This window comes from Pleurodeles waltl, chromosome 1_1 (genome assembly GCF_031143425.1).
Source record: "Pleurodeles waltl isolate 20211129_DDA chromosome 1_1, aPleWal1.hap1.20221129, whole genome shotgun sequence".
Taxonomy (NCBI): Eukaryota; Metazoa; Chordata; class Amphibia; order Caudata; family Salamandridae; genus Pleurodeles; species Pleurodeles waltl.
In genome coordinates this window covers 408555491-408580597 of record NC_090436.1, presented here as the reverse complement: position 1 = coordinate 408580597, position 25107 = coordinate 408555491, and the positions used below count along the sequence as shown (strand labels likewise).

The following is a 25107-nucleotide window of genomic DNA, read 5'->3' as shown; positions in this document are numbered from 1 at the left end:
ACAAAGGGACGAGTAGAGGGCAAATGGATGAGGAGTTTAGGCTTCTGTACGTGGGCCCTCTCATCCAGAATGAGAGGAATATGGAAGGGGGCCTCTGTTGACTCCGTGACCCACCCCAGGTCTGCAGAGCAACAGGAAGTGAAAGGGATAACAAGTAGCCTGGAGAATGACCATGCAGTGAAAGCTGCCAGCATGTACAGCAAAGGCTGGAAGACCGTGGGAAGCACCGCTGTGACAGGCAATGCAGGCCCCCCCTAAATATACGAGGTACTTTCTCTCCACCCAGGGTTTTGAGAGGGGAGCAGAGGCTCCAGTGATGTGTTAGTAAGGTGGAAAGGCTTGCCACTAGAACTTTGACTCACCTGCCCAAGCCCCTCTGTTCAATCTCAAATTGGGGGGCAGTACTGAGGCATCATTTGAGGGGGGGCGTTGCCCGGGGAGGGGGGCACCAGGAGAGAGGAAGACAAAAGAGAGCCATTGTATCACGCTGCAATGAGGATATACGAGTTGTGAGCATCAGCAGTCCGAGCCAAGGCCCTGCACGCAGTCCAGGCCTGAAATGTGGCTCCAGGGTATGCCACGTGTAAGCTCTGAGTGGCTATATTTTCTAGCAGAAGCCCCTGGGGATGAAACCGGGCTGATTGAGGCAACTACAGTCTGCTGTGAGCAAGGATGCTACCGGATGATCTGGCTGTGTGCTGAGCTCTCAGCTCACGTCCGCCAGGTTCACCACTGGCTACTGCCCCTCCAAAGGACCCTTCAGGATCCTGAACTATTGGGATCCTCAAGATGGATCAATTTCCTTGTTTTGGCTGAAGGCTTTTACAGCAGATGGGCACAGGTGTATTGATGCATTAGCGAGGACTTACTTCTGCAGACATAAGACATGGCAGATGATGACCTAGACATAAGCCTTTTAAGAGGTACATTTTTGGAAATGCAGTAGCGAGCAAACCTCTTCCACTTTACAGTGTAACAGGCGTCTGTAGTGGACCTATGTGCCTCCCGCAGAATGGCATGCGTTCCTTAGAGCATTTAGTCGGCAAGGCTGAGCTGGCTGGGTGTTTAATCTGGCTCTCTCTGTGGGTGAAAAGGTCCAGTCAGAGCAGCAGCTTTTTGTAGGGGCTCATGGACCTCTTCAGAAGTGTGGAGTACCTGGGCTGCTTGGCCCAAGTAGGAGCCACCAGGATAAGAGTCAGAGATGCTTGTCCCATCTTCCTCACCAAGAACCGGAGGACAAGGAAGGAAATTGCCCCCTTACCAGTTCATTCATAGTGCAGTCCCATGGACTGTGGGTACCTGAAGGTGAAGTTTGGGCGATTTGCATTTGAGAGTGGCAAACAGGTCTACTTGTGGAATTCCCTAACACTTAAAGCATCAGTTTCCGACTTGGGGGTGGAGTGACTTGTCTTGTAGTTTACATTGTTGACTTAATGCGTCCTGCTGACCAAATTAGGAAATTGTTGTTTACCCCTCGAAAACATTCTGCTAAGAGTTGTATGTGTAGCGGATAACCCAATGCCAGATGACCTGCGCTGGTACTGAGAGCTGGGGTGAATGTGTGTGTCACCCTGTTTCTGCAGGTAGTACATGACTGTCGTGTTACAAGTCTTGATGAAGACTACCTTCCCTCGAATGATCGGAAGAAGGTTTCAAGAGCTAAGCAAATAGCCAGCAGTTCTAGGCAAATGATGGGGTGGGGGTTTTGGGAGCCATGTGTTGAAGGGCCCAATTACCCCCCCCACCCCGACACCCTTCCCCCCCCACTTCCCTCCATGTGTGGTTATCGCATTGACGTGTGCTTCCCCAGCCTGTGAGGGAGGAGTTTGTGGCACTAGTCACCTGCAAAACTGGGTGTGTTAAAGTCCAGGACTGCTCAAGTTATTGCTGTTCCACTAATGTAGAGAGTGCTGGCCTTTAGCAACACTACTTCCCAGAAACCCATTGCTTGTGGCCAATGCCTCACAAGGCACTCTTGTAGGGAGCACATACGGAGTCTGGTGTGAGGTACAAAAGGAATGCACAAGCTCATCATGCCTAGAAGGCTTATCACGATTCGGACCAAGAGCTGAAGACTGGGCTGGACGTCAATACCCTCTGTTGGTTGGGATAAGCTCACCCTGAAACTGCGTACAGCACAAAATCCAGGAAGGTTGGATCTGTTGAGGTTGGAGGTGGGAATCTGAAGCATTTATGGTAAACCCCAAGCTGTAGAGCAGAGAAATTGCAGCTGGAGTATAGGCTAAGCACTGATCGCTGGCGTCACTTCTAATCAATTAATCGTAGAAGGAAAAAGGCAAGGTGGGCAACCTCACTGCTAAGCTCTTACTGAACACTCATTAAGCTGCGGTGACCCAAAAATTAAATACTCTAAACTGGTAGCGAGGCCTGCTTACCACAAAGCAAAGGTCCCAAAGATGGACAGGTTGGACAGTTATGTAAAAGTAGGTGTCCTTGAGGTTGAGTGCCATCATATAATCACGTTGTGGAGCAGAAAGAGGACATTGTGCGGGGTTGTCAAATGTCAATCTTCTAACAGCATGTGTTCTTTTAGAGTCATGAAGGCCACAGATCTTCCTATATCGTTGTTAGACCCTTCATATTGGGGAGGCTAGCTGAACGCAAGAGCTGCAGTTTTGTTCCATCCAGGGAAGAGAGTGTTTTCTCTTCCAACAGCCACTTGTCATCAAAGAGCATGTCCTCGAGTATGGTTTGACATCTCTGAATGGGCCAGCGGAACGTATCCAAGAATGCCAAAGCAACATGGCAGCAGTGCCCAAGAATTGAGCAACAGTGTCAGCAAAACCTAGGACACACTAAGACCTGTTTGGATGCATTGAATTATTCACCAACCCAACCTGGTCCATAAACTGCTTTTTCACATCATCTGGAAAAATGATCAAAAGTTTTGTCAAATCCCACAAAGTTTTAACACATCAGCCTTCGGGCAGGTAGCAACCGCAGTGCAAAGGGCCAGGTTGTCAGAAACAAAGGCTTCTCATTCCACAGAAGCAATATCAAGAGGTGCTGCAGGAAAGGCATGCAAGTTCTGACTATAGGACAACCTTTGGACAGCCAGACTTTCCAATGTTGGGTGCGAAGGCATCAAGTGACGAACATAAGGAGCAGTCTAAAAAAGAGGGTTCTCACAATCAGGTACAACAGGATCCAACAGGGCTACACTGAAGGGAAGCAAGGGAACCACTGCTGAGAAGAGGGGATAGCAAGATTTTAGTCAAAATGGTAGGCTGTTCTTTCACTGAGGGTAAGGATACTGTCAAGGCATCAGCATCTTTTAGTACTGCATTTGTAAATTAATAAACTTCCACTGAAGCAGGGCCAGAGGAATAATGGATGTCCTTTCTGGTGAAGTATCCAGTCCATCCGCATTTTGTGATCCAGATACAAGTCAGCAGTGGTATAACAAGGAAGGACGTGATCTGCCTCTGAATCATCCTCTGTACAGCATCATTGTCATTGCAAGGTCTTTGTGACTGGAAAAGAAAATCTCCTCTCATTCTGGCAAATGTCTAAGCCCTGGGTAAGTGATCTATAGAGGGACCATCATTAAAGACTGCCTTTAATTTTTTTTACCCCTTGCCACAAAATTTCCCTCGGAGGCAGACTGCTCCAAGAGCAGTGTTAGTCTGCGTTTTTGCCAAAAGATGTTATGACTTAACAGGCGATGGCAACCTTGCAGGCTTCGGCTTCTTCCTAGGTACTGTTGAAGTGCACATTCAGGAAGTTTTGGGTTCAGAAACATTGGATCTCTAAACCTGCAGAAACATGCTTGCCTGTGGGGGGAAGTTCAAGTATGCAGGAGCCACCCGGAACCCACCTCACAGCATGCCAGAAGGCCTTAATCTTAGCTGGGTGGGCTGATGGTCTCAATGTCAGGATTTTATCTGTCAAGTAAGCGCTCTGTGTCGGGCAACATCACTGCACCTCCTAACTAACATCGGAGCTGGATCATTTCCTCAAGGAATGAGAGAATGTCTTCTTGCTAGGGTCCTTTTTGTGTTTTTTTTCCTATTTATTTATTTTTTTAAATGGGAAGATTTTATAGGAAATATTTTTCTTTTACACTTGACTTACCTTCGGGAGAAGGACAGTTTAGGCATGTCCTAGTGGATCTTAGCCAGAAACAACTTGGCCTCCTGACCTTGATGGGATTATGCATGCATTAAGCCAAGAAGCTAGGATACTTCAATATCAAGACTATGCCAAGAGAAAAGTACCCATTATAATTTAATGCAGATTTTCTCAAACTGTGGGTCGCATGAGCTGAGTTTGGTGGTTCGTGAAAGTGGGAGCAATAAATAGAGATGCCTTTAAAGTCACTTGTCACATTCGCCTGCAGCTCTTTAAAGACAGAGGTCAAATATCAGCCTATGTCTTCTGATAAACTGCTGTAGGACTGGTGTTTACTTTCCTTTTTCTGACAGCAGAGCAAAAGGAGTTTTTAAGTGGATTATGCGGCGATCTTGCTGGTGTCCAGGGTACGTGAAAGGAAAGGCTCTTGAGTGTCGCGTTTTCGCAACACAAAATGTATATACCTGCAGATGAACTGTATGCATTCAGCAGTTAGGAAAGCAAAAATGAAGCATTTGTCTTTTGTAATTCTGAAGCGTGCTGGAAACAAATTTTAATATGATCAAAACAAATCAATACACTTTACTTGGTGATGCACAAATGATAAATATTCGCAGAAACTGGCTCACCACACACTCATTTGTGTGGTATATATTTCCATCAGTAAAAAAAAAAAAAAAAAAAAAAAAAAAGCATGCCTTTGCAAAGTTAGTGGCTTTTCAATAGAAAATTTGTGGTCTTTGAATGACAATGCACTACCACACTAAGCTTGAGTTACATTTAAAAAATCGTCCCAGGGGTGTGGCCATGGCAGCGACCCGGCAAGACACGTCTTCCCCGAGCTCTTATGCGGCACCCCCTTTACCCCTCTACTTCTTCACACGGGATGTCAGCCCACAGTCATATATATGCCAATCCTATACTGCACTGCTTGAGAAGCCCCTGGGACACTAGAGGATCCCGACAACCAGTAACACCGCCGCATTTGAGGCATTTCACATGGCTTCGGAGGCTCGACCTGTGGCATCCATCTTGTGTATTGTGGGCCACCCGCATCTGCTCTACAGAGACCTCCCTGCGGCAGTGACTGGATGGGCTGGGGGACTGGGGGGTTGGGTGAAAGGGGGGGGGGGAGGGGGGTCTGCTTGGGAGGAGCAGGACATGAAAACAGTAAGGTTAGGTGCAGGGCCTGCTTCCTCTAGCTGAGAGATGCCTGCTTCCAAGGTCGCCTGGTGAAGCGCTGTGGCAACAATGGTGACGCTGCTTTAAACCTGCACCCACGTCAGATGGGGCCCCCTTGAGACACACATCATTGCTGCCCCTCGGAACCCCGGAATAGAGGTACAGGAGAGCTACTTGAAATGTGGCACTGTCATACGCTCTCCACTACAGCACCTTCTAAGTATCCACCAACGAGGCCTAATGATGACCTTCTCCCTGGGGGGCTTTCCATCTCTCCACTACAACAAACATCTATCTTGCACCACTCAAAAAAGAAAAAAAAAAAAACAGATACCTACCTACCAGCGCGATAGCAATCACAACATCCTAGGAGAGTGCCTATCTAGGGGTGGGCTGCCCAGTGACTGTTCGCCATCTTGACGGCCTCCATTTGCGTGGATTTGTTCTCAAGAGAACAAAACTGTTTGCTGCTAAATTTACCCTCACCAGCCTCAGTGATCTAGAGCTGCTCCTTGAATTCTCCTTGTATTCTACATTACACTCTTAACAAATTATACTCTTTGCCCATGTGCCGGATTGAAGGTCACCTAGGACCTAGAAATCCAACACCATGGCTGCCATTTAAAAGTGGCTTCCGGTGGTCTGTCATGGACGCAGTGAGATGCGGCTGGCCCAGATTCACTTTCTGGTTCCTCATGAGACCCCAGCACTGTTTTCCATTTGCTTGCTCTGCTCAACTCACAACCCCCAATCGGGGGCATTCTAGTGCATCCCTGGCAACATCCATGGGACACGTGCGCTACCAATAATGGCAACTAATTGCACAAAAACTCCCCGAAATGCATTGATAAGGAACACGCTCTGGAAATCTCAAACCCCCCCCCCCCCCCCCCCTAACCTCCCCACCTTTTCCAGCACCAGGGAGAAAAATCCCTTCCATGAGCCCAAACAGAAACAATGGTGGATGCACAAACCCAGGCAACTAAAAAGGACATACATCTTCCATTGGTTGAAATCCATAAAGACATTGCAGTGCTCTGGCAAGATTTTACATGTACTCTCTTGGACCTTGAAAAGTACGTCGCCAATTGGACTCCCGCTTGACAATAGTTGAGTTGTCCTCCACTGATCAGAGCTTAGAAAATGTGGATCGGACAACACACATCAAAAAGCTTGAAAGGAATTAAGACCTACTCCAAGATAAACTGGATGACCTAAAAGAGTTAACTCAGCCGTCTCTTCTTCGGATCTCGAACCTTACGTCCAAGATTTTTTCGCCCATCTACTGGGCCCTGATAGTGACCAACCGGTGCTCTAACAGCACACACAGATTATTCTCAACTTTCCAATAGCAGAAGAACCTTGTGCCGGATGCCCTCATTAGGGTCCATTATTTTCATATCAAGGAAAAGAATGCAGGCGACCAGAAGTCAAGAACCAATCATTTTTGGGGTGACAACATTTCTATCTACCAAGATGTATCAGCTCACACGGTAGCTCGTTGCAAAGAGTTCCAGGCTGCGACTCTCCACCTACGAGAATGGAAAATTCCTTATCGTTGGTGCTTCCCACTACACCTCCAATTCACCAACCAAGATAAACAAGTGGCAGCATGCACTACCGAAGTGGCTGGGGAGGCACTCGGCCTGCCATCACCACAAGACATGGAGGCTACTACGGACACACTGGCACTCTCCTTGGCTGACTGGTGGGGATGGAGATTACCAAGCCAAAAAAAATGCGAAGGCAGCAGCTCGCAGGCCACAACGAACTAACGCACAGGTCTACCGACGCGCTTCATCGGACGAGTCTGGACCTTCAAGATAAGCACTCCTGACTCCTCAGTTTGGTTATCGATTTTTTCTACATCTTTATCAGTTTGTTGCCTGACACATTGACAGCAACACCAGTATAGACATACGAAGGCACCTGAAGCTCTAGGTGCCTTCCATGCGGTAGGCAGCAGTAAATACATGTTATACACATGACACTCCAACTTGTTAACCTAAACATACAGGGCTTCAACTCCCCCATAAAATGTAGCGCACTGACTGGCTACGCCACCAAGAGATTGATGTTGCATTCCTTCAGGAGACCCATCTACGTAGGGAAGACACTTAATGCCTATGTTCTAATTGGTACCCTATTGTATATCATTCCTCTCCCATCTAAAACACGAGGAGTATCCCTGCTGTTTTGCAGAGGTCTTCTATTCCAACCCGATACCATGTAAAAGGATACAGGGGGACATGCAGGTATTAAGGGTACTCTGGGACCATCCGTAACTACACATCTCTTATGGCCCTCCTATGGATGGAGACTTCTCCTATAATATCTTCCCGACACTTTCGCTCTTTACACAGGGTGCCATTTTCCTGGGAGGTGATCTAAATGTCACTATACACGTCGATAGCTCCTGTGCGCGACCCACACTTTCCTACAGCCTTGCTTCAAGGCATATCTGACCTTTCTCTAATAGATGCTTGGAGACAACTACACCCCCAGGAATTGGATTATACATTGTATTCTAATATCCACAAACACATTCACGCATTGATTATTTCTTGCTTTCCAGCACTCTGGTCCCCTGATTACTTGATTCAACTTTCAAGGTTAAAGTCTTATCCGATGACGCGCCTGTCTTGTCTGGAAATAGGGCCCAATTCCTCATTGCCCCTCCCCCTTTCTACATGCATAGGTTTTAAACAAAGTGGCATTCCATAACCCGTCCCTTCGTGATCAAATAAAAGATGCCCTGGAACTTTATTTAAAAAAATAACAATACTGGAGACGTGTCTCAGTCGACTATGGGACACGGCGAAGGTGAACTAATATCACATACTGCGGCATTTGAACAGACGGTCAAATTACGTAGGCAGGAATTAGAGACTAACCTCTCTGAAGCAGAAATACACCACAAAAATCAGGGCACAGTTCGGACTTTGAGGGACCTTCGTAACAGAGGGGGAATTGGAACACCTTTTGATGAAAGAGGCGGCCAAAAAACTTCTCGATATTGGTCAAACCTACCATTGGGAGGGGGGAGCACCGGACAAAGCTGATCAATTGTTAGCTCACAAGATACGCCTGCACTCCACACGCAACCGCATCCATAAAATTCTGGACGAGACAGGTCGCTCCTTCCTCAACACCAGACAAAACGGTCTTCTACGTCTATGACCCAGCCCTCTACAAGACCCAAACTTTAGCAGAGTATCAGCAGGATACTTAGTTATAAACTTCATTATCGTTGCAAGGAATTGCTGCAACTTGAGTCCGATATGAGTCCAGACAAGATTAGGTCTGCTATCAATATGCTGCCCACACTCAAAGCACCTGGTTCAGATGGGTTTTCCAGCTACTTTTTATAAAGCCTTCGTCCATATTCTGGCCGGTCCTTTGGCCAGAGGCTTCAATAGTTTTTTTTAACCACTGGCTCACTGAAACAATGTTGGAATCCCATAATACACTGCTTCTCAAGCCACATAAGCCCTCCCACCAACTGTGCCTCTTACCATCCAATTGAACTCCTCAACCGTGACGTTAAAATGTTCATGTCACATCTTTTTAAAACACCTCCAACATATATTACCCACTATCATAACCCCACAACAATTGGGCTTCATTCACAACCGTCAAAATAATGACAACACACACTTAGCAGTGGCCCTCATGGAAGTGTTGGAATGCACCCATCAGCCCCTGATCCTCCTTTCCCTCGATGCAGAAAATGCGTTTAATAGGGTGGATCAGGCATATCTCTTCAAACTTCTGGCCACACTCCACATAAGCCCCAAAATGCTAATCTGCATTCACGCCAACTTTTGCCAGCCTATAGCGAAATTGAAGATGAATAGGACTCTCTCCGCTACTGTCTACCTGCCAAGGGACACACAAGGGTTGCCCCCTACCCCCTCCATTTTTGCACTTTCCATGGAACCCTTAGTGGTCAGAAACCAGATAACCCTGATCTTCAGGGTATAAGAGTGGGCACCAGGGAACACAAATTTGCCCTTTTCGCTGATCCCATCCTTCTAACTCCACAAGACTGTTAAAGACTTCAATTCATTCTCCTAAATATCTGGCTTCAAAGTAAACTTAACAAAATCTTGGGGTATGGGAGTAGCTGACCTGCATGGGGACCTAGAACAGCCTGTTCAACAAGCGGGGTTTCAATGGGCTAGACACAATATTACATATCTAGGTATTCAACTTACCTCACGAATAGTAGACTTGTAGCAGGACAACATTCTCCCCCAATACTTACCGCTCTATACAAAGACCTCTATTGTTGGGGCAAATTGGAAATTTTTTGGTTAGGCGGACTCGATTGCCTTCAGATTAAATTCATGCCACGCCTCCTATATGTCCACCAGATCCTTCCTCTCTTGATTACCAAATTAATGTTGATACATATTCACGCTAAAATGCACCACTTTTTCTGGGGCAGCAAGTCCCCATGAGTGGCCAGGGCGATTGTGCAGCACTAAAGGAGCTGGAGACCTGGGGTTTCCCGATAGACTTACTTACACACTCGCAGCACAACTACAACTCTCTCTCAACTGGAACTGTATTCTAGACAATAAACCTTGGGTGCAGGTCGAGCAGGCTCACTCTTTGGTCCCCCCGGGGGCTCCAACTTCCGAATAACCCTCCAGGTCCCCCACTTCTCCCAATATCTCTTCTGCTAAAATATTGGCACGAAGTACGCACCAAACGCAGCTTCCTCACCTACCCCTTCCCTCTCATGCTCTTGGCACCGAAGCATGATTTTTCTCCTGGAGCTCTTCACCCTGCCTCCTTTACCTTGGTTGGAGACAAGGCCCCTAGATTACAGGCTTTCAATGAGAGGGCATTCGGAGGACAAACGACTCCCTGAGGGAGAAGATCGACCTCCCCCATCCTACAGAGTACCACGCGGGCCAGGCCCTACACTGGGCAGGACTTACGAGTGGCCATGGAATGGGTGATACTGCTCTTGAATCCCTTTTCCACTCAAATGTTCGGTGTAAAGGCATCTCATTTCTTTATCGTTACTTACACTCGCACCCGCCAGGGAACATGCATATATGACCCAATGGGAGCGAGAACTAGGAATTGAAATTTCTGAAGTTACATGGGGAGCTGTGTGACAGAGAGCATCTAGTTAATTGATATTCCTCCAACATAAAGAAAACAGCTACAAACTTCTCACATGATGGTATTTGATATCTGAGTGACTACACAGAATGTTTAGGAGCTCTGACTCCTGCTGGAAGGGGTGTGGTGAACAGGCACATTTTTACACACCAGGTGTACATGCCCATTAATGCAATCTTGTAGGGGCAAAATCCTCCATAACACATATAATACTGCCAATATCGCATTGCCACATGAGCCATTGTTGGTCCTTTTAGGAGACCATGGTGCACAGAGGGCTCTTCCCACTACAACCTCTCAGGGTCAATTTCTATCATATCTCTTATTAGTGGCGCACCTCTGTATAGCGCACACATGTGGAAACAGCCTCATACTCCCACTGTTAGTCTATGGTGGAGCAAAGTTTGGAACATCTATGCTATGGAAAAGCTCACTGCAGTGCTTAGGGATCGACAGGCTTATTCAAAAGCTACATGGCGCCCCTTTATCACTTACATTTGCCACAAAGGTAGGACAGTGGAGCCCACATCTTACAATGTCTACGACACTCCGAGCCTCAGAGTCAGCACAGGATTCCCTATAACCAGACTAAATTCCAATTACTTCTGACAAATGGTATTGTTTATCCTTGGCAAGCCAAATCACTGGAATCAATGTATCTTTAGGGACTCATATTTGCCTATGTGTAAGGGTAGGGTGGACAGACTGTTTGGGTCACCACGTACCCGCCTCAGCTTTAACGACAATGTATTGGATCGATCATGAAAGATTTTGTCATCGTCTGGCTTCTTTCTATTTTGATTTACTAACTTGTAATGACAAGACATTTGAATTTGATGGCAATGGTGGTTACGAGGGTAAAGTGTGAACAAAAGGAGGGTCACTCTGGTGGAGAAAAAAAATGGAGATGAAAAGTTAGCATTAAAAAATGGGTATCTGTGTGCTTAAAGATCTATGATGGTTTAAAGAACTACTACAGTGATAACTTATCACAGGATGCCATTTTAAGAATGAGACAAGAAATTTGCCATATACCCTATGATGATGGCTTTTGGCTATAGTCTCCTGGGAGGCTGAGTGATTGATGTGTGCCACGTATTAGTAATCTAATAGGAGTGTAATAATTGTTTGAAAAGTGCACGCTGTATGATGTTTTTGATGCACATAGTCATTGAAAAAAGCAGGAAGGCCGAAACGCGTCTGGCTTGGTTTACGAAATAAAACGTCAATCTACTTACCTGTGAGTGCTCCATGTACTTGTAATGATGTATGCTGGATACTGGGGTCATTATGTCTTGTTCTGTTTTATCCATTAAAATGCAAAAATAAAGTTGTTTAAAAAATAAATCGTTCAACCTACTAAAGGTAAGTGGGCCATGAACGGTTGTCATTCTAAAAAAAGGGGTCACGATTCTAAAACATTTGGGAACCACTTATCAATCTATTCAGCAACAGACAATTATCACAAACAAGGCTGACTTAAAATGCTCAGATTTGTCCATTTCTACAGTGGCTTCAACAATGGACTGAAAGAACAAGTTACTTACCTTCGGCAACGCTTTTTTCTGGTGGATACAGTAGCTGCCTGTGGATTCCGCACCTTATGAATTCTCCCAATGCACCAGCATTCGACAGAAATTTTCTTCCTAGCTTCTCACGTCGATGAGGACGTCACAAAAGCACAGCCCCTGCATGTGACTCCGTCTAAATTTGTTGTATTGGCACATGTTGTGCTTGTGTATGTCACTTACCCAGTGTACATGTTCGTGGCATGTAGTGCTGCAGATTCACATGCTATGCATATCCCTTCCGACATCTAGTATTGGGCTTGGAGTGTTACAAGTTGTTTTTCTTCGAAGAAGTATTTTTGAGATTCACGGGATCGAGTGATTCCTCTTGGTTCCTTTGCGCATGGGCATCGACTCCATTGTTAGATTGTTTACCCGTAGAGGGTGAAGATAGGAGTGAGAGTATAGAAATATAAAGAGAAGGCCATGCAAATGTAAATGTATATACATATGTACAAATGTTAGAAAATTAAACGACTACAGGCTTCCGGGGAGGAGGTAAGAGGGAGGGTGCATGTGAATCTTCAGCACTACATGCTACGAACAGATGTACATTGGGTGAGTTACATTTTCTGTTCGATGGCATGTGTGGCTGCAGATACACATGCTATGCACAGACTACAAAGCAGTTAGTCCTCCCAAACAGCGGAGTTGAAGTTGTTTGAAATGGTGTTCTTAAGACAGCTTGGCCTACAGTCCTTGTTGCTGTGAGAACACATCAACACAGTAGTGTTTTGTAAATGTATGAGGGGTTGACCATGTAGCTGCTTTGTATATACCAACCATTGGTATGTTTCCTAAAAAGCCATTGTTGCACCTTTCTTTCTTGTAGAATGTGCTTTAGGAGTGATCAAAAGTTGTTTCTTTGCTTTGATATAACATATTTGTATACATCTAACAATCCATCTTGCTAAAACTTGTTTTGCTATAGGATTGCCTGTATGTGGTTGTTGAAAAGCAACAGAAAGTTGCTTTGTTTTTCTAAAATCTTTAGTTCTGTCAATATAGTACATAAGAGCTCTTTTGAGATCTAATGTATGAAGAGCTCTTTCTGCCACAGAATCTGGCTGTGGAAAGAAGACTGGCAATTCCACTGTTTGATTGATGTGAAAAGGAGATAGTACTTTTGGTTACAATTTTGGATTTGTTCTTAATACAACCTTATGTTTGTGCACTTGTAAAAAAGGTTCTTCAAGAGTAAATGCTTGTATTTCACTAACGCTTCATAAAGAAGTAATAGACACATGGAAGGCGACCTTCCATGTTAAAAATTTAATTTGGCAAGAGTGCATGGGTTCAAAAGGTGGAACATGAGTCTGGTAAGTACAATATTTAAATTCCATGATGGAACACGTGGTGTTCTGGGTAGAATTATGCGTTTTAATCCTTCCATGAAGGCTTTCATAACAGGAACTCTGAATAGAGAAGTATGTTGAATAGTTTGTAAGTATGCAGATATTGCAGTAAGGTGAATTTTAATGGATGAAAAAGCCAAATTCGATTTCAATAAATGAAGTAAATCGCATACCATACCTTGTATAGATGCTGTAAGTGGATCTATGGTTTTAGATTGACAATAGTAGACAAATCGTTTCCACTTGTTTGCCTAGCACTGTCTGTTAGTAGGTTTTCGTGCTTGTTTAATTACTTCCATACATTCTGATGGAAGATCTGAATAACCAGATTCTATGAATTCAGGAGCCAAATCGCTAGATTGAGAGCATTGGGGTTTGGATGCCTGATTTGACCTTTGTTTTGTGTTAACAAATCTGGTCTGTTTGTGAGTGAGGTACTACAGATAGGTCTAACAGTATTGTGTACCAAGGCTGGCGTGCCCATGTTGGTGCTATGAGTATCATGTTGAGTGACGTTTGACGTAATTTGTTGACTAGAATTGGAATGAGTGGGAGAGGGGGAAAAGCGTAAGCAAATATCCCTGACCAATTGATGCATAGACCATTGCCTTTTGATAGGGGACGTGGGTGTCTGGATGCGAAGTTTTGGCATTTTCTCTTGCTGCGACTAGATCTATGTCTGGTGTTCCCCACCTTTGAAGGTACTTGGGAGTGAATCTCCCATTTATGTGTTTGTTGGTGATTTCTGCTGAGGAGATCTGACAACTGATTGTCTGTTCCTGGAATGTATTGTGCTAGTAGATGAATTTGATTGTGAATTGCCCATTTCCAAACTGTTTGGGCTAGAAGGGACAGCTGAGATGAATGTGTTCCTCCCTGTTTGTTGAGATAATACATGGTTGTCAAGCCTGTTTTTATGAGAACATTCTTCTGTTTGAGAAGAGGTTGAAATGATTTTAGGGCAAGGAACACAGCTAATAATTCTAAGTGGTTTATGTGTAGCTGTTCCATTGACCTGGAATGGTTTGATTGTTTATGTGAGCTCCCCAACTGATCATTGATGCATCTGTTGTAATTATGGCCTGAGGCACAGGGTCTTGAGACGACTGCCACTTTATTAAATTGCTGTGATTCACTATTGAAGGGACATATGTGTTTGGCAGTCCAACACTAGATCTTGAAGTTGACCGTGTGCTTGTGACCATTGTTGTGCAAGGCACTGTTGTAAGGGCCTCATGTTTAATCTTGCAAGTGGGACTATTGCTATACAAGATGCCACCATTCCTAGAATCTTCATGATAAATCTTAGTGTATTGTTGATTTGGCTTTATGAGTGGTATTACATTTTGGAAAGCTTGTATCCTTTGGATACACTAGAGCTAGTTGAGTATTTAGGATAGCACCTAGATCGGGTTGTACTTGTGCTGGTTGAAGGTGTGACTTTTTGTGGTTTATAGAAAACCCTAGTGTGTGCAGAGTTTCACATAACGAGCAGGTTTTTGGCATGGTGTAAAATAGCTTGATTTTATTAGCCAATCATCTAGATATGGAAAGACGTGGATGTGTTGTCTTCTTGAGTATGCCGCTACTACTGAGACACTTTGTGAACACTCTTGAAGCTGTTGTTGTGCAAATGGCAACACTTTGAACTGGTAGTGTTTTCCTGCTATAACAAACCTGAGGTATTTTCTGTGAGCTGGATGGATGGGTATGTAGAACTACGCATCCTTGAGGTCTAGAGCAGTCATAAAATCTTGTTTTTGCAGATGTAGAGCATCTTGCAGAGTTACCATGTGAAAATGCTCTGATAAGATGTATAGATTGAGGGGTCTGAGGTCTAATATGGGCCTGAGGGTGCCATCTTTTTGGGGAATGAGGAAGTATAGTGAGTATACTCCTGTTCCTCGTTGGGACTGTTGAATTAATTATATTGCTTGTTTGAACAGTAGAGATTGTACCTCTTTTTGTAACAGAACTATGTTCGGGGACAACTTGTGATATCTTGGCGAAATGTTTGGAGGGGTGGCTATCAATTCTAGGCAATAGCCATTGCGGATAATTGATAATACCCAGTTCTCTGTGGTGATATTTTGCCAACGAGAGTGGTACTGCTGTAGTCTTCCCCCCACAGGAGATGTGTGGAGTGGAAGGGAAGGAAGTCACTGTTTAGGTTGTGTTGTTTGTTTAGAAATAGAGGTAAGTTCCAAACCTATAAAGTATTGACCTCTATACGATCCTCTAAACCCACCTTGTTGATACTGGGTTTGTTGTGGCTGCTTTGTTTGGGAGGTGGAAGCTTCGGAGGATTGTTGTTTGAAACCTCCTCGAAACTGTGGCCTGCGAAATGAACCTCTATATGGGGTGGTGTACAAAGCGTCCTTTGCTTTCACAGTATCGGAGTCCTTTCTCAGTTTTTCAATAGTGGTGTCCACTTCTGGGCCAAAGAGGTGCTTTTAATCAAAAGGCATGTTAAGTACAGCCTGTTGAATTTCTGTTTTAAAACCAGAGGAGGGCAGCCATGCTTGTCTTCTGATTGTGATGGCAGTGTTTACGCTTCTTGCAGCTGTATCAGCAGCATCAAGGGCAGATCTTATTTAATTATTACTAATTGCTTGCCCCTCTTCTGGTTCTCTTTTGGGAGATGCTGTATAATATCTTGCATTTCATCCCAATGGGCCCTATCCTAGCGCGCTAGAAGTGCCTGAGAATTTGCAATTCTCCACTGATTTGCTGCCTGTGTAGCAACTCTTTTTCCTGCTGCGTCAAATTTTCTGGGGACCTGGTGAATAATGTAATCTGGGTAAAAAGGTGCGGGCTTATACTTTATCGATTCTAGGTGTAATAATCCTAGATTTTACAGGCTCGCTAAAAATGTGGTCTGCGTGTTTTACCATGCCTGGTGACATTGAGAGACACTGGTACTTGAAAAGCGAAGATAGTGTATTAAATAAGCAATATTCTTCCAATGGCTCGGAATGCATAGTTACCCCATGATAAGCTGCTGCCCGGGAAATGACCTGGTATCTTCTGGTGGAGATGGTTTTGATGGGTAAGTATCTGTCATTATATGGGATGGGATAAGGGTCAGAAAGAGCCCATGGGTCTGCCATATCTCCCTGTGAATATGATGAATATGTTGGAGAAGGCTTTGGTGGTGGGCTTGTGTGAGGTGAGACAGATAATTGTGGAGAATGAGAAGTATGAAGAGGTATTGGCTTCTCCTTTTGTTTTTTTGCACCTTTGCTGGTGGCTGCACAGGGTCCAGTTCCTCTTGGAAAGCCAGCTTTCTTTTTGTTTTTAAAAGGAGGTGCAGGGACAATTATTTCGGTCTCTTTATGGATGTGTATTCTGGATTGTCTTGCATCCATAATTTGTAAAAATGGGCTCAATGCCAGGCTCTTGCTCAGAGGTTTTATGGGAACTTCACATTTTTCTTGAAAGTCCGTGTTCCTCTGTATATAAGGATTTTTTTCGGCTCCGAAGTTTGTTCTTTTTTCGGTCCCGAAAAGGTAGCGGAAGGTCTCGGCTCCGAAGCAGACTGCTGAATTTTCGACTCCGAAGAATGGGCTTTTTTTTTTCCAACTGGAGTCCGAATTGGAGAGTTTGACAGATTTACTCAACTCCGAAGTAGACGGAGGAGTGGCCTTTTTGGCGCCGACCCCAAAGGACGGTCGCCAACAGTCTTTTTTCGGGCCAAATCATGGCCTTCCAGCAGTGGTGTACCCAAGGCCTTTAAATGTCTTTTGTGCAGGGGTGTAGGGGCAGACGTACTCACATACTGTCCAGCTGTGATGGGTCTGTCATCCTCCGATTCCTGTTCAGAATGTGTCTCGGATGGAGACTGCCGTCTGTGACTGCTCTTCTTCAGCAACTTAGAGATGTTCACTGCTTTTTTTTACACCATTTAGAGTCTTCTAGCTCTGCTATCTCTGAAACTCTTCTTTGAACGAAATGATCAACAGGCCTCACAATTTTCTTGTCGATGGTCTGGAGAAAGGCACAAATTACAAACCAAGTGCTGGTTTGTATAGGGGTACTTCGCATGGCACTGAGGGCAGAATCGGAATGGAGTCCGATCCATCAGGCTTTCCACGTGGTAGGCCCGAATTGGGCGCACGGGCCACAAAAGGACGAAAAAGTAGGTTCCGAGCTAGATGGAAAACGCGACAAACAATACTGACGAATAAGAAGGCTTTCTAAGCTTTTCCGAATCGAAATCTCCAAGCGAGAGGAAACATGTCCGAACTCGGCGGCGGAAAGAAAACAATCTAACAATGGAGTCAATGCCCATGCAGAATGGAACCGAGAGGAGGAGTCACTCGATCCAGTGACCCTAAAAAGACTTCTTCGAAGAAAAACAACTTGTAGCACTCCGAGCCCAACACTTGATGTCGGAAGGGATATATCGGAAGGGCTATGCATAGCATGTGTATCTGCAGCTACACACACACAAACATATAAATTACAATATCTGTTTATATAAATGAACATATAAAAACAAAAATATACATACTATCTATGAAAAAATAATCAAACTCTTGGTACGACCAGACAGGCAACGGGAAAAGGGGAGAGGGAGTGTGAGGAATCCACAGGTAGTTACTGTATCAACCAGAAAAAGCGTTACAGAAGGTAAGTAACTAGGTCTTCTAATGGATACAACTACCTGTGGATTCCTCACATTATGAATAGAACCCCAAACCAGTCCCGCACTCAGAGGTGGGTGCCAGACTGGTCAAACCAAGAAATCCTACAAAACAGACAGGGCAAAATGGCCATCCCTCCTAACTTCCGAGTTTAAGCAATAATGCTTTGCGAAAGTGTGGAGGGAAGCCAAAGTTGCTGACTTACAACTAACAACTGGCACACCTCTCGCTAAAGCCTGAGTGGCAGTCTTAGCCCTGGCAGAATGGGCCATAATGCTCTCAGGAGGAATCTTCTTTGCTTGTGAATAACAAATCTTTATGCTAAGAATGACCCACCTTGAAAGAGTTATTTGCCATTCATTTTGCCCACGTACCCGATGAACAGCTGATCATCAATTCTGAAGTCCCTCATCCTCTCAATGTAGAAACTCAGAGCCTTTCTTGGACCCAAGTTGTGCAGTCTTTACTCCTCCTCCTTTGATGGATGGGGAGGAGGGTAAAAGGACAAGAGTGTTATAGATTGTCCCAGATGAAAGGGAGTAACTACTTTATGAAGGAAAGCTGCCCTGGTTCTCAGCACCACCTTGTATGCATGAAAGGTAGTAAAAGGAGGTTTCATACTAAGAGCCTGAAGGTCACTTACACGTCTAGCTGACGTGACAATGGTTATAAAAACTGCCTATAAAACTAAAAGCCTCAACGGGCAGGTGTGCATAGGCTCAAACGGTGAACCCATCAAAAAAGTCAGCACTAAATTCAAATCCCACTGAGGCATTACAAACGGAGTGGGAGGAAACTTGTTAGGTAACCCTTTAAGGAACCAAAGGGGAGAAAAATAACTCCGATTGCCCTGTTTAATCTCCAGGCATGTAGGTGCAGGCTCTGCAGGTGGGTGTGTAGAACCTGTAACTGCGACAGAAGGTCTACCCTTTGGGGGAGACGGAGCGGAAGGCACAGTGAGAGTTGAAGGAGGTCTTTATACCACATTCTTCTTACCCAATCCAGGGCTATTATTATGACTTGGGCCCGTCTTGGTGAATCTTCCTCAGAACTTGAGGAATCCAGGGTATGGGAGGAAACGTGCAAGGCAGATGGGTGCACCAGGACAGCTGAAACGCATCCCACATCACCCAGTGCACGGGATACTAGAGGCTGCAGAACGATGAGCAGTGTGCATCCTCCGGAGTGTCGAACAGGTCTATCTGAGGAACTCCCCACATCTGGAAGAAGTAAAGAGCCACGTCCGGATATAGACACCACTTGTGATTGGTTAAGAAGTGCCGACAGACTGTCCGCATGAACGTTGAGAACTCCAGCCAGATGGTTTGTTACTATGCAAATCCGATGGTACTGCAGCCAGGACTAGAGCCGAAGAGCCTGTCTGCACAGAAGGTACAACCCTACTCCTCCCTGCTTGTTGATATACCACATCGCGGTAGTGTTGTCTGATCAAGACTTGAACTGATTGACCACGAAGGGACAGGAGGAAGGCCTTGAGAGCCAGACGTATCACCTGTAATTCTAACAGACAGATGTGAAACTTCTGTTCTACTGCAGATCAAGGGCCTTTGATCCCCAGGTCCCCCAGATGAGCTCCCCACCCTAGAGTGGAAGCATCGGTTATGACTGTGGTCACCGGAGGTCGAAGACAAAACTGCCTTCCTTGAGACAGGTTGTCGTCCACAGCCCACCCCTGCAGCGTCTCTGGAGATGGTTATAGAGTCCTCAAGATCCCCTTTGTGTTGAAACCACTGCTTGCGGAGGCACCATTGGAGAGCCCTCATGTGGCAACGTGCATGAGTGACCAATAGAATGCAGGAAGCAAACAGACCGAGCAGACGTAGGACCTTGAGGACTGGACAACCGCTCCCTTTTGAAACATTGGAATCATCGCCTGAATGTCCTGAATCCTCCGTGGAGGAGGGTAGGCCTGATTCAAGGTTGTGTCCAGTACCGCCCCTATGAACAGGAGACACAGAGGGCTCCAGGTGAGACGTGGGAACATTTACCATAAAGCCCAGGTTGAACAACTGGGTTGTCAGCTGCAAATTATGCAGCACGAGCTCTGGGGACCCACCTTTGATCAGCCAATCGCCCAGGGAAAGGAATACAGATATTCCCTTCCTCCTGAGGTCCACTGCAACCACTGCCATCACCTTCGTGAAGACTCTAGGTGCAGAAGTAAGACCAAAAGGAAGGACCACAAACTGGTAGTGTTGCGACCCTACCATAAACCGGAGATACTTCCTGTGCGACTTCAGAATAAGGATATGAAAATAAGCATCCTGCAAGTCGATACACACCATCCAGTCTTCCTTGTTCAATGCAAGAAGCACCTGTGCTAGGGTCTGCATTTTGAACTTCTGTTTGGGGAACCAATTCTAAATCCTCAGATCCAGGATAGGCCTCAAATGACCATCCTTCTTTGAAATCAGAAAATACCTTTTTATAATATCCCTGACCCTTTTTCTGCTCCAGGAACTAACTCCACTGCACCTTTTAACAAAAGGGCACGCACCTCCTACTGAAGCAACAGGAGATGCTCTTCCATGTAAAATGAATGACTGGGAGGGAAGAGGGGCGGAAACTCCTGAAAAGGAAGGTCATAACCTTTTCCCACTATGCTCAGCACCCAAGAGTCTGATGTAATTAACTCCCACTCGTGGAGAAAATGTAACAGCCTTCCCCCACGGGTAAAACATGCTGGTATATGGAGTGAAAACTAGGGTTGCTTTCCTGGGTGGACTCCCCCAGAAGATGAGGATGAAGCGGAAGGCTGCTGTGTGGGTCCTCGCATCCTAACTCTCCCACGGATCTTAGACCTGTAGAGAGGGTTGGCAGGCTGCTAGATTGTAGCCTTCCACGAAATAATGACCCCACGGCCAAACCCTCTGAATCTCCAAAAATATCTAAAGGGTGCAGAAGATGAAGCCTGAAGACCCAAAGATTTTGTAGTATCCCTGCTTTCGTTAAATCTTTCCAAGGCCGAGTCTCTTAGCCACAAACAGTCTCTCGCCATCAAAAGGGAGGTCCATAAGCATAGTCTGAACATCAGAGGAGAATCCAGAACCCCTAAGCCAAGCATGCCTCCTAGTTGCAACAGAAGTGCTCATGGCCCTAGCAACTATGTCTGCAGTATCCAGACCTGATTGGATGACCTGCTTTGTTGCCGCTTGACTATCCTGCAGGAGTTCACTAAAGTGCCTCTGCACATCCTGTGGCAAGTTCGGTACAACTGCTTTTGCTGTGTCCATTAAGACATAGATATATCTCCTCAGCACACATTTAGCATTCAGAGATTTTAAGGCCATGCTGCCTGAGGAGCAGCACATTTTAGCTGTCTGCTCCATACGTCTAGACTCCCTATCAGATGGAGTCGCAGGGAACGAACCAGGAGCCGACCGCACAGAACAAGAGGCTTGCACCACCAAACTCAGGTGTTGGATGCTGGGATAAGAACCAGATGATCTCCTGGAGCAACTCTGCATCTCCTAGCCACAGTCTTAGAAACCACCGGTGTCAGAACAGGTTTCCTCCAAATCTCCAATATGGGCTCTGTGAGTTCATCATTGAAAGGGAGGAGAGGCTCAGAAGAAGAAACCGATGGAAGTAAAACCGCAGTCAAAATATCTGTTTTCGGCTCTGATGCAGGAAGTGGTAAGTCCACAAATTAAGCAGCCTTCCTTATCACACTGTGGTAAGTAGTATCTTCTGCTGTGAGTTCACCTCCAGGGGATGAAAACACCCACTCAGGGGATGTATCTAAACCACTTGCAGAGCCCAGGCCCTGGAATTCACCTGCAGGCTCTGGAATTTCTCCTTCCTCCAATAGCAGTTCTAGATATTCTTGCTCCTCTAAGAGTCTCAAGGCCCTCCTTCTCAACCCCAGTCTTGACTCCAAATGTGGAGTCGATAGAGAGTTAACCGACGTTGAAGATGCCAGCTTTGAAGTAGAAGGCTGCACTGGTGGAGGAGAGGCGGCGAATCCACACTCCGCACCGATCGGGATCCATCCAGTCCCGGTATCGACCCAGTCCGCGCCGCTGGCACCATCATTCCGGGTTGAGGTGGTGACGTCATCGGTGCCGAACCAGTACGTTCACAAGGAGTCACTGGAGAAACGGGTACAAAAGGGGCCTGTTTATACGGCGCCGGCAACCCCATTGTGAAAGCCAACTATCCGTGGGACCAGCAGGTGCACCAGAGGGGGCCATAGCTCTGTTAAATATGCTAAATATAGCATTGAGGAATGCTGACTGATCCGCTCCCAGAGCCTGCAATGCAGAAAACCCTTGCTCCATTTGAGGTGTCTGAACTGGATTCGGTGTTTGCACATCTGACTCCTGATCATGAGTGGATGCAGGAGAAAAATTAGCTATTGGGCTCGCTGGGGACTCAGATCTCAATCAAGGTCGGCACTTAAGAAGCCTGTGGGCTCTGAGGCTGAGGAGACTCTGTAGGGTTGACCTCCCACACAGTGTGGTGCCATCTCGGGGGAGACCGAGACCGATCTCTGGATGAACGGCATTGTGACTCATGCTGTTGGCGTCGCTTCGTATGGGATCTCGAGGATATATGTGACCAAGTGTCCCTTGTCTTTGATCTTCAGTGACCTCTCTGCTCTTTCTTAGCTTTTGCCAAGAAAAGCTTAGCCTTTTTCTTCTTCAAAGCCTTCGGGTTCATACGCTGGCAGGACACGCACCCCTCCATGTCGTGATCAAACCTGAGGCACCAAAGGCAATTTTCATGCGGATCAGTCACCGACATGTGACCCCCTCCACTCGCTACAAGATTTAAATCCCGATTTTTTCGGTGGAGACATTGTAGCGCTCTAAAACAAAATTTCTTCAAAACAGTTCACAACTAAGAGGTAGGAAAAAAAAACATTACTGTTGAAGGAGTGGAAAAAAGGGAACAGACGTCAGCACACCAGCGAGGACTTCTAATGTGTCCGATAATGTCAGACAGAGTCGTGTGCGGAGCTGTGCTACCGTGACATCCTCATCGACGCGAGGAGCTAGGAAGAAAATGTCAGTTGAATGCTGGTGCATTAGGAGAATTAGTAAGGTGAGGAATCCACAGGAAGTTGTATCCATCAAAATAAAATTTTTGCTCATGTGAAGAAATAAAAATATATTAAATCAGACCATCTTCTAATAGTTTTGACAATATTTGATACGTCAATGCTGAACCCCTTAACTTTCGATTTACATGTCCGTTAAAATGACTATAGTAACATTTTTTTAAAAGCTTTCTCTGTGTTTACATCATAGGACAAAATAGAAACAGAGCCTGAGGCAACATTAACAAATTAAACAATGGTGCTTAAACCGTTTTATACACAAAATGAAACACCGATTTAGAAAAAATTCGGCAGAAATAAAATGTTCTTCACGTACCTTGAATGAGGAGGTGGATGTAGCAGAGTACCCACTTGCTCCAGATACAAGAGATGCCACTGAGCCATGTCGCCGTAAGCTTGTTTCAGATCCATAGCCAGATTCAGTCTGAAATCAGAAAAAAGGTGACATTTTCAGGTAAATAGAGCTAAAAGTATATTACGTGCTTCCTAGTTGCTGCAAACAGATTTAGTTTTGCAGATTGCCACTGCAAAACAGGGCTGTTTGTTTCATTTAGCAGCATTACAGAAAAAGATAACAGTTGAAACAGTAAATAAAACAAAGGCTTCCATGTTTTTGTAGTATTTTGAAGGAGAGGCTAGAACTTATGCTATGTATAATCTAGTTCCAACCCAGTATCTATTCTTAGCAGTGGACTGGTACATTCAATGAACAAGTTACTTGCCTTTAATAAATCTATTTCTGGTGTATATTCTAGATTATTCACCTCTTGAGTATCCCCAAGCGCCAGACATGGATCCAGATGTTTTAAGCAACTGCTCCAGGACAGTGGCACCATAATACATTGTGGCTGCCTCAGACCTCATCTGGAAAAGAAGACAGACAGATATATGCCCAACTCCTGCACCCTGACATGGGGCTATTAAACGCTTCCAAAACCCACAGACATGGATCAGTCATGACAGATAGAGGTGAAAGACTGTTCTGTGAGTGCTCAAAACATCCAAAACTCAATACAACAGAGGAGGGAGGGAGCAGTTAGATAGACTTCAAACAAAAAGAGCATTACCAAGGACAAGTAACTTGTTTTGAATAATGCTTCTAATCGCAGACATCTATTGAACAGATACCAAAGCAGTACATCCCAAAAAGTGTAGGGTATCAGAAGTGAAATCAAACCAAAAAGTATTGCAGGACAAAGTGCAGACCTGACTGTTGAAAGAGTAGTGCTTCGTGAACATATGTAGAGAATGAGTTTGGCCGTCATCTGGAGACAGTCTACGACTGACTGTTGTGACCTCATCTTCAACAACTAGTCATCTAGGTTGAGAAAGACTGGTACCTGCAACCTCCACTGGCAGGCTATAACCATCACCTAAGTGAATACGCGAATAGTTACCACATTCTTCTGGCCCAATCTGAGGCTATCAAGATGTTCTGAGCCCACTCATTACTGATCTTCACAACTTTGGGTATGAGCAACAGAGCCCAGTCTTTCCATATCTTCAGAACTTTGGATATGTGCAACAGAAGTGGAAAGGTGCATAGGAGACCTGTGTCCCCACAGGATTTTATTGGTGAAACCTTTAGAGCATAGAAATGACAGTGCGTTCTCTGCACTGAAAGCGATTAGGCCTACACATGCTCAACTGGGTGAAGGGGCTATGAGTCATCTCTGGATGAATAAGCCATTTATGGTACGCAAGCTGACATCTGCTGGAGTGATATATCCTGGCCTTGAGCGATCCCACTAAAAGAATTGATCTCAAAGCAAGAGGATAATATCCTAAATATCCCAGACTTACTGTGGAGGGACGTTATTGCCACCAGGATGTCACAAAGGGCCCTATGAAGGGTTACCTTGGTGCAGGCATCAGATGAGTTTGTCTCGCTGACAGAAAAACCTAGAGATGAAAAAAAGGGTCTTTGTTGTCTGGAGGTGTTATGCTACTGACTGCAGCAAGTCTTTTGTCAGCAAACAGTCGCCGTTATACAGGAATGCATGTTTCACTGACCTGTAAAGATGGGTTGTAATTAGTGCAAT

General features: G+C 45.3%; 1 protein-coding gene across 1 annotated transcript in view; it reads right to left on the bottom strand.

The window, feature by feature from the left end:
- Nucleotides 1-25107, bottom strand: part of CERT1 (ceramide transporter 1) — a 592287-nt gene that overhangs the window by 351919 nt on the left and 215261 nt on the right. The window contains exon 4 of the mRNA XM_069223744.1: nt 23382-23489. Coding sequence (XP_069079845.1) covers nt 23382-23489 — 108 coding nt within the window. The remainder of the gene's footprint in view (nt 1-23381; nt 23490-25107) is intronic.